Consider the following 15,962-nt stretch of genomic DNA (forward strand, 5'->3'; position numbering starts at 1 on the left):
GGAGAAGACTTGTATCTCTGCTGACCTTGGTGAATGAATGAATCCCTATCTGAAGGTATAGTCACTGAATTAGCAGTGGACAGAGTGGACATAGTCCACAGCAGACCTCAAATGGTAAAACAGGAAAAACTAATCATTATGCAGTTAATATTTTGACCCCCATTTCTGATCTGGGGTGCACACTGAGAGTGTGAATAAGGCAGCCCCCCACCTCACATGAAGTAATCTTTTTAGAAACTGTTTGCTTCCTATAGAAGCTAGGGTAGTCTAAAAACCTCCCTTCACTATTTTAGGGCAAGGATGGGATGGGAAGGCATTTGGTTTGATTCTGAAATGGAAAGCATGAGGACTCACCACAATTAGTGTAATAACTCATTACAAAGGAAATGACTATCTCAACATGGATTAGCTTAAAATGTAGATTGGTAGAATAGAAGAGGGTAGGGGAGAGACACAGGACCAGGAGGAGAAGAAATCTTACTCAGGATAACATTTCCTAAACCTGAGTACAGATGGTATTAATCCTTCTCAGAGGAGAGAGTCTACAAATCCAAATACTGTGGGCATACATTTATATATTTGTTTAAATGAATACCTTAGCAAACTATGTTCATTTCATAGAGTCATTAAACTATAAAGGTTTTATGCATGGAAGGTCTGCTTTCTTGGATGACAGTACTTTATATGTTTGAGCTCAATATACAGAGCCACTGTTTTAAGCACTTTACAGGGAGTAGCTGATAGACTTTTCACAATAACTATAGGAGTGGGTGCTATTATTGTCCCCATTTTACAGAAAGAACTTGAGATACTGACAACTTAAGCCATTAGTAGCGGGTCATATAGCTAGTAAGGACAAGAAGCAAAGTTTGAACCCAGGCAGTGTGCCTTCAGAACCTGCCCCCTAAAACATATCGTACTGCCTCTCATTATAGTCCTTATTCTAAAGAGCTTCGGCAGACACATGCAGGTCATTAAATCAACAGTCCTATTTCCTCACTCAGCCTACAGCCTGGAAGTCCAAGCCATAGCTTTCGGAGGGATGTATGGACTCAGGATTAATAGTAAATTGAGTTATAAAATGCTTTTTGGAATTCTTGACTATGGATGTCATTACTGTAATGACAAATAATGCTGTAATTATGCCAAGTGGCATAATTTGTGTAAACACAGGACACACAAGGAAATCAATAAATTGTATAGTTGTAGCACCATGATGAAGTTGCAAGGTGCAACTTGTTAAATTAGATAAAAGATGTGTATAGCCACAGAGCACAGATTAACTTTGGTGATGAAAGGAAGAAATTATTTAAATTTTGGCCAAGATAAAACAAATTGCATTTTAAACATTTTAAAAACACCTCTCTTCAAACCACATGTATCACGAAATGGTTTACTAAACCCAGATAGGTCTACTTTCCCCATCTGATATTCATTGTGACCAGATGTGCCCAATCCTAAATGAGGACATGCTTGGTGAGGATGTTCTACAGCCCTGACACATGAGCTCTTCATCTCCAGTTCCTGGTTGGGCCATGTTTCTTTGAGAGAAACCTGGAGCTCAGGTATATTACATGGCTTTCCTTTCACATCTTTAAACCATTTTAAGGCATGTTATTTAATGAAGCCTGTCACTGCACTTGAAAAGTATGCAAAATTACATTACCTCCATTTCTAAAACGAGAACACAAAACAGTTAAAGATTCCCTCAGTAAAAGAAATAAGAGAGGCATAAATTAATCCAAGAATTCCCTACTCATTGGCCAGACTTGGGGCCACATTCACCTGAGGTGCTTAATATGAGATGGGCGAAAAGAAGTAGGTAGGAGATGGGATTCCCTGAGTTTTGCTTCTGGACTTGAACCACTTTGCTATAGTCCTGGTCTAGTTGTGGGTTTTAGACATTGCAGGTAGGGCACTGTATTCTAGCACACTGTGAAATTGGATTCCAAAAAACCAGTCCCAGCTCTTAGGGCTTGGGGAGGTATAAGTTTCAATCTAATGGCAAATAAAAATAACTTCTAACCATGAAACTGACTTGGCTAATCTAGCCACACAAAAAGATTATTTAAATCCACTGGCCTCCTTTGATACCTGCATCAAATATCAGGAAGATTCATGAGGGAACGAGGCCCAGAGAGATTAGGTGATAGAGGAGATGACCAGTTTCTGAAGGAGATACAGAAGTTGAGTGATTGACAGGTTTGGTGGAATATATATGTCGCTGCAATATTCACACACACATATTTAGCTCTGTATGCATTAAAATGTAAATGCAAATATATAAATGTATACAAAACTAAACTTCTTATGCACCAGATTTAATTGATAAGTCAAGACCTCTAGGCCTATAATTTGCATTGTTTCTAAAAATTTCATGTTATAAAGACTATAGTTATTCCTGACAGAGGAAAAAAGAAGAGGTTTCTATAGTACATTTTAGTGAATAGTGTTAATGCTCATTTTCTAAGTATATTTTAAAAAAACCAGGCAGATTGCCTTTGCAGGAAAGTAAGACAAGTTATTTTTGTATTTGTGTGACAAGCACAAGGCAAAGGGACACAGGATTTGTTTTTTGGACATCACAGAACCTCAGAGGTAAAAGATTTTGAGATCATCCAATTAGCTCTTATTTAATGGGACTGCATTAATAACTAGAAATAAAGAAAGAAGCATAAAAATTCCAACTTACAGGCTTTGGAGTTTTCCATGGAGAAAAGAAACCTGTAATAAAGAAAACAATATTTGAACTTTGAAAATATAACTTGCTACCACTTGTGGGTGGCATGATATTAAAATGACTGCAAGTTAATTAGTTAATAGCAAACAGTAATGACAAAATATGCTGCCTGAGTATATAGTTTTCTGCAAGGAACCCAAATAATTTCATTGGAATTGTATTAATGATTCCAAGAACATTTCTTTATTTGGCACCTTAGGATTCTGAGGCACAGGGAAGGTAACTGTATGGCAAACAGTCAGCTGCTTAAAGACCTAATATGGAGTCATCCTTAGGGATTTCTGTGTCCCAGCCATAGCTGGAGGATGGTGGTGGGGTGGGAGGAAGAGGCAGGAGGAACAGAGAGAATATAGACAGAGATTAAAATTTTTAAAGGTAAATAACTTCGCTTAGTATAAAAAATAATTCTGCTTCTGTGTAACTTCTTTATGTGACTAAAAGCAATCAACAAGCCTTCATTAGTCCTAAATGTATATACTGGGGTGTCTGGGTGGCTCAGTCAGTTGAGCATCTGACTCTGGCTCAGATCATGATCTCACAGTCTGTGGATTCGAGCTCCGCATTGGGCTCTGTGCTGACGGCTCAGAGCCTGGAACCTGCTTTGGATTCTGTGTCTCCTTCTCTCTCTGCCCTTTCCCTACTCATGGTCTCTCTCTCTCTCTCTCTCTCTCTTTCTCTTTCAAAATATAAATGAACATTAGAAAAAAAACGTATATACCTATATTATGAATCAGATTCTAGTGTATAAAAGAATAACTCTTTGGGGACTGTTCTCCCATGGAGACCCTCTCTGAGCAGGTATCTATTTATTATGCTAGTGCCAGCCAGGATGTGCGTGAAGAATCAGTTCAATATGTTTGCTAACATCAACAAAGCCATGGTTTTTATTTTTGTTTTCTTTCTTTCTTTCTTTTTTTTTTTTTTTTTAGCAATTTTTTAAATCACAAACGGTATGCAGACTGGACTGTCTCTGTTGTGATCCAAATGACGATTAAGATAATGAAAAGCAAAAGACAGATGACTTCTTTTTTTCCTTCTATTATTATTATTTTATCATATGATATCAGTTTTTTTAAAAAGTAGAGAAAACAGTTAGAAATAATGGCAGGAGGTAGGAGCAGCTGATGTATACTGGCCTTAATGAGCCCAAACATAACAATTCTGTTGATGTTAATGTTAGTTGGTATCTGAAAAATGCTCAACAAAAATAAAATATTGAAAATAAGCCACATACTGTGTGTTTATCACGTTTGAAACTGGGACTTCTATTAAATGGTAATAGTTGAAAACTGTAACCCATTTATTGGAAATATCTGCAGAAATCTGGACACACAATTATGTAGTTGTTTAAGCAAACCACCTCAGGCCTGGCATAAATACTAACTGCACCTCAATGCACGTTGTGAAAAATCGATGCTTCATTTTATGGAAAGAGGGAATGTGTATAATCTATCATATTTCTCAGCTTTGCTTGGAACCCAGAGTTAAATTTAATGTTCAAATGTAAGAACCATCTTACCTAAGGAGATTACTAGAATTAGCTCATTTTCTCACATATCATATAAGTTCTTACCTCTCTTTCCAAGTAATGAAAAAAAGCTTGATGTGTGGTATGATTATAACTTAATTATATGGATATAATTACATCTTTTTTGGGAAGAAGCTGAGAGTGAAAATTACAGATAAATACATTTATCTACTTGACTTACTCTGTAAAATGCCAACAAAACCAAACTGACCAAAAAAATTGTAACCAATTGGCTCATCAACCATTATTTTCAGTGAAGGATAAAATTTATTTGTTGATTTATGGAATTGCCAGCAACAGTTCTTCTGAAAAGATGTCATGTATACATTCTCACAATGTCAAAACACTCAATTATTTCCTCTTTCTTTGTGTCATCACCTTCTATCCAGAGTGCTGGGACATATTTTGAGTATTTGCTGTTTTACATTTGTTAGGTGTTGGGGGTTTCTCAGACTGTGATACAAATGTATTGAAATGGTTCCTCTGTTATGGAGCTCTCGCCTCTGCTTGGGACATTACACTAAAAGATGATTATTCCTCCTACGGCAAAAGGGTAATCATCTGACCTTTCAGCAGTTATGGGTCAGAACTAAAATGGCATAAGAGGGACACTGGTCCAAATCAGACGAGGAGAGAAGAATATTTAATGTGACTCCTGTTCTTCAGATGGGATTTGGTTTCCCATTCTTTTAAGGCTATTTCATTTAGTCTGACTTCAGACCACTGGCACAGTCCAAGGCTTCTGTCTGTTCCTATTATGGCAGTTTCTAGAATATTTCTAATGCTGAGTGCTGCAGAGTCTTCAGTAAGAAGCAATAATTACCTTTTCTGAGAGAGTGTCAGAAAAGAAGCTGCTCCCTATGTAGTAAGGAATTTCAGGTAGTAAGAAATAGCATCAGAAGAGATTTCCCTACATATAAATAAGTTATGTGGCCCTTTGTGTTTCTTTGGCAAATTATCTGCCTTGCTATAAACATTTAAATTAAGATGAATAGAAAACATCTATCTCAGATATACTCACTTTGGTTTGATTAAGCCAGAAGGTCAAGTTTTCTACATGCTTATACTCTGGCTTTCTGTTAAAACTTCATTGGAAGAGCTACAGAAATGCTATAGTAGTGTGGGACAAACTATTACATATTATAAATGTACAATATTTTTTGTAGGATGGCCTCTCTTGGGAACCTAGTTTATGCTAATGAATATTTAAATAAAAACACCAAAAACAAAGGAAAAACTTTAAAATCCTTATTTCTTCAGTTTTTCTTTTTCTGGAGTCATTCCCGTTGGAGATAGATTACAGAAGTGAAATAGGTTTGGTTTGCTGAGGGTATGACTTTTGCGTTTCCCATCAAGCATCTCTCTAGGGAAACAAAACAGTGATCTAGATAGCTTTTTCTTAACTCTTTCAGAGCTATGGACCTAGTTCATAGAAAAAAGAGCATTTCTTTAAAATAATAGTAATAATATTAGTTTATTTCTGGCCTTTGTTTCCCCTACTTTTATAGAAAGTGGCGTATTATATTCCCTTGTGGGATTTAAGTTTCTTTTTATGACCCATGTTTTCTGTATTAATCATCTATTAGTATGCGTTTGTGTGAGCACAAATGCAAACATATTTATTTAGTCCTCGCTCTTAAGTCAACAAAAGTGAAAGAACTTACAGTGCAGTTACAAACTAAGTACAACATGAATAGGGATATAAGAGAATAAATGAGAAAACTTAGATGCAGCTAGTGAGAAAATTTAGATGCATTTAATATGAAGCATATTAGATGCAAATGGAATTAGATTTCTAAAATCTGTCTTCTTTAGAACCAGAAATAAAACTAAAATAGAGTTTTAATTTTGCACTTAAAAGCACTCAGTGAGATGGGCAGAGAAACATAAGCCCAGTGCAAATAGCTTAGATGAAAAATTCTGGTACTTGAAAATGGAAGAGAGATCAAAACTGACTTAGTATTAAAATTTAAACTGGGGGCTCCTGGGTGGCTCGGTTGAGTGTCCATTTTCAGCTCATGTCATGATCTCACAGTTTGTGGTTTCAAGCCCTGTGTCAGGCTCTGTGCTGACAGCTCAGAGCCTGGAGCATGCTTCACATTCTGTATCTCTCTTTCTGCACTCCTTGCTCACACTCGGTCTCTCAAAAATGAATAAACATTAAAAAAAGAATCATATAAAAAAAGAAATTTAAATTAAATTCTATGTGTCAATATTTTTAATGCAACTTTTAATAAACTATAAGAATATGGTTGTCAGATAAAATACAATATGCCCAGTTAAATTTGAATTTCAGATGGAGAATGAATGATTTTGTTTTTGTACATATTTATATTAAAAATTTGTTGTTGTATATCTGAAATTCAATTTAAATAGGACATTTAGGGTCTGAACACCCTAAAGAGGTAACATTTTATAGAAGTCCATTTATAAACAAAACCCAATAGTAACATGTACTGAAGATAATATCCATTCAATTAAGTAAAAAAAACCAAAAAAACAGAAAGTATCTAAGATGTTCTTTTCCTCCACCCCATCCAATGTTTTATTGATTGAAATCTTGCTTTAGAGGAACCTCAGAACATTCCATTGGCTATGAAGATCATTGGAGGTTGTCTGACCATCAGCAGCCTTGACAGAGGTTTCCCCTCATGTGATTCAGAACTCTGTGGCCAATGTTAGCATCACAAAGGACCATTTTCAAATTGCTTGATGACTGGTTAGCAACACTGCCTTCTCCCAAGTGGAATGTTCCACAAAGTGGCTCTTTTCAAAACCTACTTCTGACACATGTTACCCAGAATGAAAGCATATCATTATATTTAAAGCAAGTCTGATGGGAGAGTCCCTTTCTAGGGTGCATTTGTGAGTTGTTTGGTAAGATTTTTTATTATTTTCACATGGCAATGAGATGATGAACTTTAAAAAGTCATCTCAATTTGAATAAGATATCAAAATACAATGAGGAGCAACTTAGATCAGAGAGTCTCAGCATGATATCTTCAATTTGGAATGATGCCAAGGTAATTTTTCCAAATTTCAAGAAATTTCCCGAAACAGAACTAAATCTTTCAACATATCTCTATACTCCATTTCATATACTGAACTCCCATTTGCAGAATGTGAAATGGGTTCTTCGTCAACTGAAGTACATATGACTCTGGTTTTGAAGATTATCATTACAGCCCCATGTATTTTATAGGGGATTCTGCAGTCACTAAAAATGATAGAGATGTAGGGGGAACGTTTTATATTTCTTTTTCTTTAAGCAGTAGAAAAGAAGTAGAAACCACTTTGAAATAAAAACCTGTTTCACTGCAGATGTCCATGTCTTGGTTTATTAAAAGCTGTGTTCCGTTTGGTTTAAAAAAGAAGGAAAATACAACAATGTCAATGTACTTAGTACTTCTGAACTTGTACACTTAAATATGACTAACGTGGCAAATATTATGTTATGTATATTTCACCCTAATTTTAAAAAATTGAAAAATAAGAAGAAAGGCAGAACAGAAGTATGTGCATATTACATGATTGTGAGAGAATAAAAGAGTAAGGAAGAGAATTTCTTTTCCCGTTTCTGTGGTATCCTGCTGGAGGACAGGAAGCTCACCTGGACGCCCACACAAATCCTTCCACCTCTAAAGTTATCTTTTCTCATAAAGGATTATAGCCAATAAAGGAAGCTCATGTTCTTACTACATTGCTGAAAATGTTTCAGGGACTGTTAGAAAGTCCTCCAATTGAGGAAATCATTTTTTTTTTAAGTTTCCCAAAGGGGAAAAAAAGCCCCTGGGGTTTTAGAATCTACAGTTAGGGTAATTTGAAGGAGAAAAATACCACTAGTAAAGTTAATCTTTAATTTAAAGATCCTCCCATTATCCCACAGCCTGGCAAATTTCCCATCAAAAATTCAGCCTTTGGTAAATGTAAACCAGCAGGGTAATGAGCTAATTTCCATTAAAACTAGTTCAATGTTATTCACTTTTTTTTCTCTTGGCTTTTGACTGATTCATGTCTGTTTTATGAAAATTCATTAAATGGGTTAAACCTTGCAGTTCCTTTAGGTAATTTGTTTCAGCCATCTGAAGTCAGAAAAGGGCATTTTTCCTTAATGAAAGTGGCCTGGGCCAAAAATCCAAACTTTCCATTACTCAAGCACGGAAGATACACTGCTGGTGGTGGTACTCAAACCGCATACCACCAAGTTTCAGCCAAGCACGGTATACAGTTTACAAAGAAAAATTCAAATAGGTTGCCATCTTTGCCCAGAATCTGTTTTTATGTGGTATGCTGAGGCTTTCTCTGCAATGTTTTAAAAATGATCCTTTCTGCATCTTCTAAATAAAAGTGTTTTTCTTACAAACACTATAAAGCTGTTTTTCAAATAGCATTTTCCCCCTGGCTTTGTTCCTTGTGGAGAGTGCAGTCTGACCATTTAAAGTAATCCCTGTGAGCATCTAGAAAGGATAAGCCTGCACATGTTGTCTTCTGATAAACTCAGCTACATAAAGGATGTGTTCAAAATAAAGCAGGCCAGGTGAATAGCCTCGAACAGAAATAAAGGAATGCACAGGAAGAGGAAGAAGTGTGTCAGGGAGCCTAAAACTCAGAGCAAGGTGAAGCTTGCAAAAAATATGAACAGCTACAAAGGGTTTTATTTCTTGATGTTCTGAACAGGACCGAGAGCAATGAAGAGATAAACTGCTCTCTATGTTTACAGCAAACTGTAAACAGTTGGCAGAGAAAATGTGGAAGGGTATCAATACTTGCAAATAGAAAATTTCAATTCTGAGAGTAATATTTTTTTTTAAAATGATGAATACATAGCATCAAGTATCTTTCCTTTTTTTTTCTTTTGAGAAACCAATCTAGGAACAACTTTAAGTAATTTAAGGAAGATTAAATGTCTGTTTCATTTTACATCAACATCAAATATTTATTGAGTTGTGGGTGTCTGACAAGCGTCATAAATTCAACATGGTGAAAGTGGAAACCTTGATCTCTTTTCACCAAATCTTCTCTTCCTGTGTTCCTTATTTTGGTAAATTTCACTTGCTCTTCCAAGTTTTAAAGACAGGAACCTGAAAGTCATTCTTAACATCTCCCTTTCCATCACTTCCTTCTCACCAAATTTGATTTTACCTCCAAAATCTATTTCAGATGTACTTTTCTCCATCTCCACAGCTGCCACTGTAATCTACACTCACCATCATCTACTGTCTAAATCAAAGTAACAGCAAATTTACTGATGCCACAGAATCTGGTTGTGCTTGAAATCCTTCAATGGATTCCCACTGAATTAAGGATAAAACGTAAAACCTATCAATTGGTCCATACTTACCTCAGAGGCCTCCTAGGTTACTCCTCTTCACTCACTGAATTTCCTTGAATAAGCCAGACTTCTCTAACTGCAGAGGCATTGCACAAGCTCCTTCATTTACCCACCCTCTCTCGTCCTCCACAGAGTTATCTCTAACTTCTTTCTGTGTCAGCTTATTTTTTATTTTACTTATTATTATTATTTTTTAAAATGTTTATTTATTTTGGAGAGACAGAGAGACAGACTGTGAGCAAGGGAGGGGCAGGGAGAGAGGGAGACACAGAATCCGAAGCAGGCTTCAGGCTCTGAGCTGTCAACACAGAGCCTGATGCAGGGCTCGAACCCACAAATTGTGAGATCAAGACCTGAGCCAAAGTCGGACACTTAACTGACTGAGCCACCCAGGCACCTTTGTGTCTGCTTAAACAACACCTCCTCAGGGAAGATGTCCCTGACATTTCATTTGAAATCAAAGTTCTATATTATAATTTTTCATGGCATCCTGTAGTTTTCCTTTATGTGGCACTCATCACTATTTGCAATTTTATTTATAAAACTGTATTCACATAATTATATTTGTGAAATTATTAGTTTAATGCACATATCCCCAACTCAAGTATAAATCCCATCAGAGATAACATCTATTTTGTTCACGATGTATTCCTAGCTCTTTATACAATGCCTGACAGGTAGTATATACTTCAATAGATACATTTGAATGAATTGATAATGGTAGTGAAGGGTGGGTGAGGAGGGCAGAAAGAAAGAGACAGAGTTGTAAGATACTCAGGGAAACTAATGAGGTATGGTGATTAGAGGGGTGTAGAGGATAACATAAAGGAGAAGATGAAAGCTATAGTGACTTGTAGCTCAGGAACCTGGATAGATGATAGTGTCATTAGCTAAAGAAAGAAATACAGAAAAAGAAGCTTCTGTGAGTGGAATATAGTGAAATGAGTTTGGGTGAAAAGAGTTTGAAATCCCTTTGTGAGCTTGGGTTCAAGTGAAGGAGTCATGAGTAGTGGGCCCTATTGTATGGTGATTAGTCTGAGACATAGGATTAGAAATATAATGTGTCAGGGGCTCTGTTGGTTGAGCATCTTACTCTTGATTTTGGGTCAGGTCATGATCTATGGTTAGTGAGTTCCAGCCCCACCTTGGGCTCTGCACTATGAGTATGGAAATTCTCTGTGCTGTTTGGGATTCACTCTGTCTCCCTCTCTCTCTGCCCCTCTCTTTCTTGTACTCTCTCTCTCAATAAACAAACAAACAAACAAACAAACTTTAAAAAAAGAAATATGATGTGTCAGGTTAAACTTAAAATACTGTACAGCATGAACTCCTTAAAGTGTGCAGAAGAATGAATGACGTGTCTGAGAAGTAACAGAGACCCAAGTAAAGTTTCAAGAAGTAATACATGGAGATACTCATAAGACAAAGTTTTAAGTGGATTATCAAACAAGAAGGTCACCGATATCCTCTGTGGAAACAGTTTAATTGCTACCAGAGGGGCAGAAATCAGATTTTGGTGGGCTTGAATGAATAAGAAGTAAGGAAATAGAGCCAAGAAATGACTATGGGGTTGAAGGGACGATGTCATCGTGGCCCCACTCCCACCCTATCGAGGGAAGAATTGGGAAAAGCATGCTTGTATTCAGATTAGAAGGTATCTGAACAGAGACAGTCTGAAGATTCAGGACAAAAGGGGATAACTGGTGAAATTACTTCATGAGGAGAAAGGATAGGATCTAGAGCACAAAAAGAGAAATTAACCTTAATTGAGAAAGAAGTAGCATCTGAATCCTCATCAAAAGGCTGGAGCAGATTGTATGTGCTCATGCGTGTGTGTGTGTGTGTGTGTGTGTGTGTGTGTGTGTGTGTGTGTGAAATTTCCCCAGGGTCTACCCTATGGGCAGGGGAAGGCACTGGATGAGAGTTTACTTACAGTGGCTGAAAGTGGTAAAATCAGTGGGGGGTTTTAGGGGTGCTGGTTATGCAAGGAAACTGGAGGAGAGAACAAAAACAACCTGTGTCAAAATGTTTGGTTCAGGGGATGAGGCCAAGATGGAAACAGAAAAACAATTCCTGGGGCATCTTGGTGGCTCAATCGGTTAAGTGGCCAACTTCGGCTCAGGTCATGATCTCACGGTTCGTGGGTTTGAGCCCTGTGTCGGGCTCTGTGTTGACTGCCAGCTCAGAGCCTGGAGCCTGCTCCAGATTCTCTGTCTCCCTCTCTCTCTGACCCCCCCCCGCTCATGCTATCTCTCTCTCAGAAATAAATAAAACATTTAAAAAAATTTAAAAAAAAGAAAAAAGAAAAACAATTCCTGAAAGCAGTATAGCAAAGATGTGTACACAGACTATAAGATAACACTAACTGGGGCGCACTGCCCACTCCATCTCTCACTATAACGTGGTCTCTTGTGTACACAGGGGACATCCACTACCAGGATTGACTCCTGGGCTCTGAGCGAGACCCTGGGATGGCTTAGTGGCCCACAATGGGGTGAATGTGAACACTCCCCTAATCTCTCTAAGGCTCAGATTCCTTATAAGCAACACAGTAAAGATAATAATGGGAATTATTTTAGTAAGAACTCAGTACTGCATTTTACATGCTATCAGTACAAAGCGGTACACAGTTCTATTGAATGCTTTTGATACATTTAAAATTCTTTTTCTACAAAACAGAGGTCTGGTTTTCCAAAAGATGTTCAATAATTTATTATCACAACAGATGCATATTATTTTCTTAATTATTTTAGGCTTTTGCTCTTTTAGGCTTCCTTTTAAGATCTTTTAAGCTGCCTTTTGCTATGCGGAATATGGCTTGCTTTGATTTGCTTCCAACAAATTTTTTGCTTTAAACAAAGCAAATTGTTCTCATCCCATTAGTTTTCCATCAAGTTCTTACTGTTTCTGGCTACAGGAGTAAGGTGCCCACACTGAACTCAACAGTCCTTGTGCTCTAGTATAAACTATACCCTCAGTTTGTGATGATTTATATTATTATAGTATATTATATTATAATATTTTTCCCTTATGAATTGTTTCTAACTTTGCATTTTCCTATAACTATATATAATGATTAGTTAGGCCTATCCAATAAACTGGTTTAATGTTTACCACAATTCATTTTATTCCACTATTTCTCCATTTTTAGATTTTGAATTTCTGTCCTCTGTTAGCAGATGTCCTTAAATTTTTCAGAAACAGCAAGTTTAACACCATAGTTAGAGTACTGGTCTTGTACACAAGTCTACACTCTAATCCTTGAAACCTGTGTATCTGTTTCTTTACATGGCAATAAAGATTTTGCACAAGGTCAAGTTCACTGAGACTGGGAGAGTATCTTGGATTATCAGGTTGGGCCCAATCCAATCACATAAATCCTTAAAAATGGAGAAATTATCTGGCTGCCAACCATGAGAGATGGTGGGGTGAAGAGGACTCAACTTGCCTTTGGCTTTGAAGACAGAGGAAAAGGGCCACAGGTTGTGGAAAACAGGAGGTCTTTAGAAACTGGAAAAGACAAGGAAATGGGTTTTCACCTACAGACTCCAGAAAAAAACACCATCGTGTTGACATGCTGATTTTAGCCCAGTGAGGCTCATGTTGGATTTCTGAGCTACAGTGCTATTAGATAGTCAGTCTGTGTTGTTTCAAACTATGAAGATTGTATTATTTTGTTTAAACATTTATTTATTATTGAGAAACAGAGCATGAGCATGGGAGGGGCAGAGAGGGAAGAAATAGCATCCAAAGTAGGCTCCAGGTTCTGAGCTGTCAGCAAAGAGCCTGACGCGGGGCTCAAATCCACAAGCGGTCAGATCATGTTCTGAGCCGAAGTTGGACACTCAACTGACTGAGCCATACAGGTGCTCTGAAGATTGTGCTAATTTATTGTGGCAGCAATAGAAAATCTAAATATGTGATATCATTTTTAAGCATTTCATTAATGAATTCTTATATCACAATTTATTTCTTTCAAACTCCATGGGATTTTTTTCAGTTGTTCTCTGACATTTACTAATACTGAGTGAGGATAAGTCTGGGTCTACTCAGTTTTTGTTTGTTTGAAAGTAAACTTTCACTTTCTTATCTGAATACTTGTATGATATTTTCTTTATTCTTTTACATTTTTCATAAATTACTAGAATATGCTTAGGTGTAAATTTGTTTTAATTCTTCCCAGAATATAGTGAGTACATTTGCTTCAGGTTTTCTCTTAAGTCTTTCTACTCAAGATTTGGTTAACTGGAGGTTGGAGAGAAATGCAGACTCTCCGACCCCAGATCCACTGAATCAGATCTATAATTTAACAAGATCCCCAGGTGATTCATATGCACATATGAGAAGTACCACTCAGGATATTCTATGAATAGATTTGATCTTGACTGTTTCATTTTTTTTTCTTCTTAATTTCTTTGTCAGTTAATATGTATTAAAAGTAGGTCATGGGAGCGCCTCCGTGGCTCAGTCACCTAAGCATCCGACTTTGGCTCAGGTCATGATCTCACTCACAGCTCCTGCATTCAAGCCTGGTGTTGGGCTCTATGTTGATAGCTCAGAGCCTGGAGCCTGCTTCAGATTTTCTGTTTCCCCCTCTCTCTGACCCTCCCCTGCTCACACTCTGTCTCTCTCTCTTCCTCAAAAATAAATAAACATTAAAAAAAAAAGTAGGTCATGTTCCTCCCTTTCTTCCAAGGTGCTACAATCAAAGCTCATAGTTCACACCTCATTTCCTTTCCCCCTCCTCTGGTAACTGACAAAGTTAGACTTGGCCTCTTAACTAGGACTCCACGTCAAGACCAGCATGGTTGGTAGCAGAGTGTTGTGCATAGGGCTGCTGTCGAGATGGAACAAAGCTTATCTGCTCTGTAACTGGTGAATTCTTAGTGCTGGTCTCTCCATCATTACTTTCTTGCAGTACCAGTTTTGCCTTTTGCCTTTTACTAACTCTAATGAACATTTTAAATTTAAGAGGTAATTCTAAGCCCCAAGATATGTTTATTAGGGCCTTTTCACTTGGTCAAGCATCACTTTGCTTAGATTTTACATTTGAGCTCACTCTGCCCATTTCTGTGATTTTTAAATGTTACATCTCCTAGCTAAGGATTTCAAGTGTGCACTCTCAGTTTCTTCTGTTTTCTGCAGTAATTCTCTTCAGTGTCTAGCTGTTTCTCCTAATCTTTACGACTAGTTATAATGATATATCTCCGTGCTGACCTTTAGAACTTCCATTCAGTTAAAAAGGGAAGATTTATCCAGATTGAGGCTCATGAACTCCATTGCTGTCCACTTGAGTGACTGTGTGAAATAGCACCCACTTTGGATTTCATACAACAGTGAACATGTGCACAGCTTGCAGCCAGATTTCCATCAGCAACTGTGCTCTATGGCTCTGCTGGACTGTGGGGAGACAATCTCTTGACACAGCTTCCTAATTTTGTTTGCTTGTTTTGGGGAGAAACATTCCTGTTGTAAAAAATTTGAGATGGTCTCTATCTACTACCCTAAGGCCTCTTATAGCTCTGCCTCCATCTATGATGCTTGAAGTAATAGAGCCACAAGCCCAGGCAGCAATGAGTAAACACACTCTTTTCTCTATGTTCTGTTATGCTGTGCTTTGGATTTGAGATTTAGGAATTGGTTAAAAGAGAGTAGTTGGAGAAAGAGAGTGACTGATTACTCAGTGGCGAGGAGGTTTAAACACAACTGTCACTACCCTATAAAGTAAAACCTAAACAGTCTTATCATTGCTAGAATCTGTGAATCCTGACATTTTCTGTGTCTTTTGGTACTTATTGGGATTTTGGGAGAAACATAGAGGAGATTCTTTGGTTTGATGTCATTTCCTTCCTTCCTTCCTTCCTTCCTTCCTTCCTACCTTCCTTCCTCCATCCATCCATCTATCCCTCCCTTTCTTTCTTTCCATTTTATTTACTTACTTTTATTAAAAATTTTAAATATTTATTTTTGAGAGATAGTGCATGAGTTGTAGAGGGGCAGAGAGAGAGGGAGACACAGAATCCAAAGCAGGCTCTAGGCTCTGAGCTGTCAGCAGAGAGCCTGACGCGGAGCTTGAACTCACGAATGGTGAGATCGTGACCTGAGCTGAAGTTGGACACTTAAGTGACTAAACCACCCAGGTACCACTATTTATTTTAATTTTAAATAAAACTTCTTAGTAGCATAGTCTGTTAATATAAAGAAAAATTGTAAGTCTTGGTTATACGCTGTATATACATCATATGAACATTATAAACTAAGGTCTGATACATAGACAGAACTGATACTTGCTTATTTCCTGTTTTGACTAACTTAACCAATTAAAGCTTGAAATAGATCTTCATTTAAGGTTCTGGCATCCC

General features: G+C 37.3%; 1 protein-coding gene across 1 annotated transcript in view; it reads right to left on the bottom strand.

The window, feature by feature from the left end:
* MAGI2 (membrane associated guanylate kinase, WW and PDZ domain containing 2) overlaps positions 1 to 15,962 on the bottom strand; it is a 966,486-nt gene that overhangs the window by 194,861 nt on the left and 755,663 nt on the right. The window contains exon 13 of the mRNA XM_077746976.1: positions 2,693 to 2,724. Coding sequence (XP_077603102.1) covers positions 2,693 to 2,724 — 32 coding nt within the window. The remainder of the gene's footprint in view (positions 1 to 2,692; positions 2,725 to 15,962) is intronic.

This window comes from Crocuta crocuta, unplaced genomic scaffold (genome assembly GCF_008692635.1).
Source record: "Crocuta crocuta isolate KB4526 unplaced genomic scaffold, BGI_CrCroc_1.0 scaffold396, whole genome shotgun sequence".
NCBI classification, from domain to species: Eukaryota; Metazoa; Chordata; class Mammalia; order Carnivora; family Hyaenidae; genus Crocuta; species Crocuta crocuta.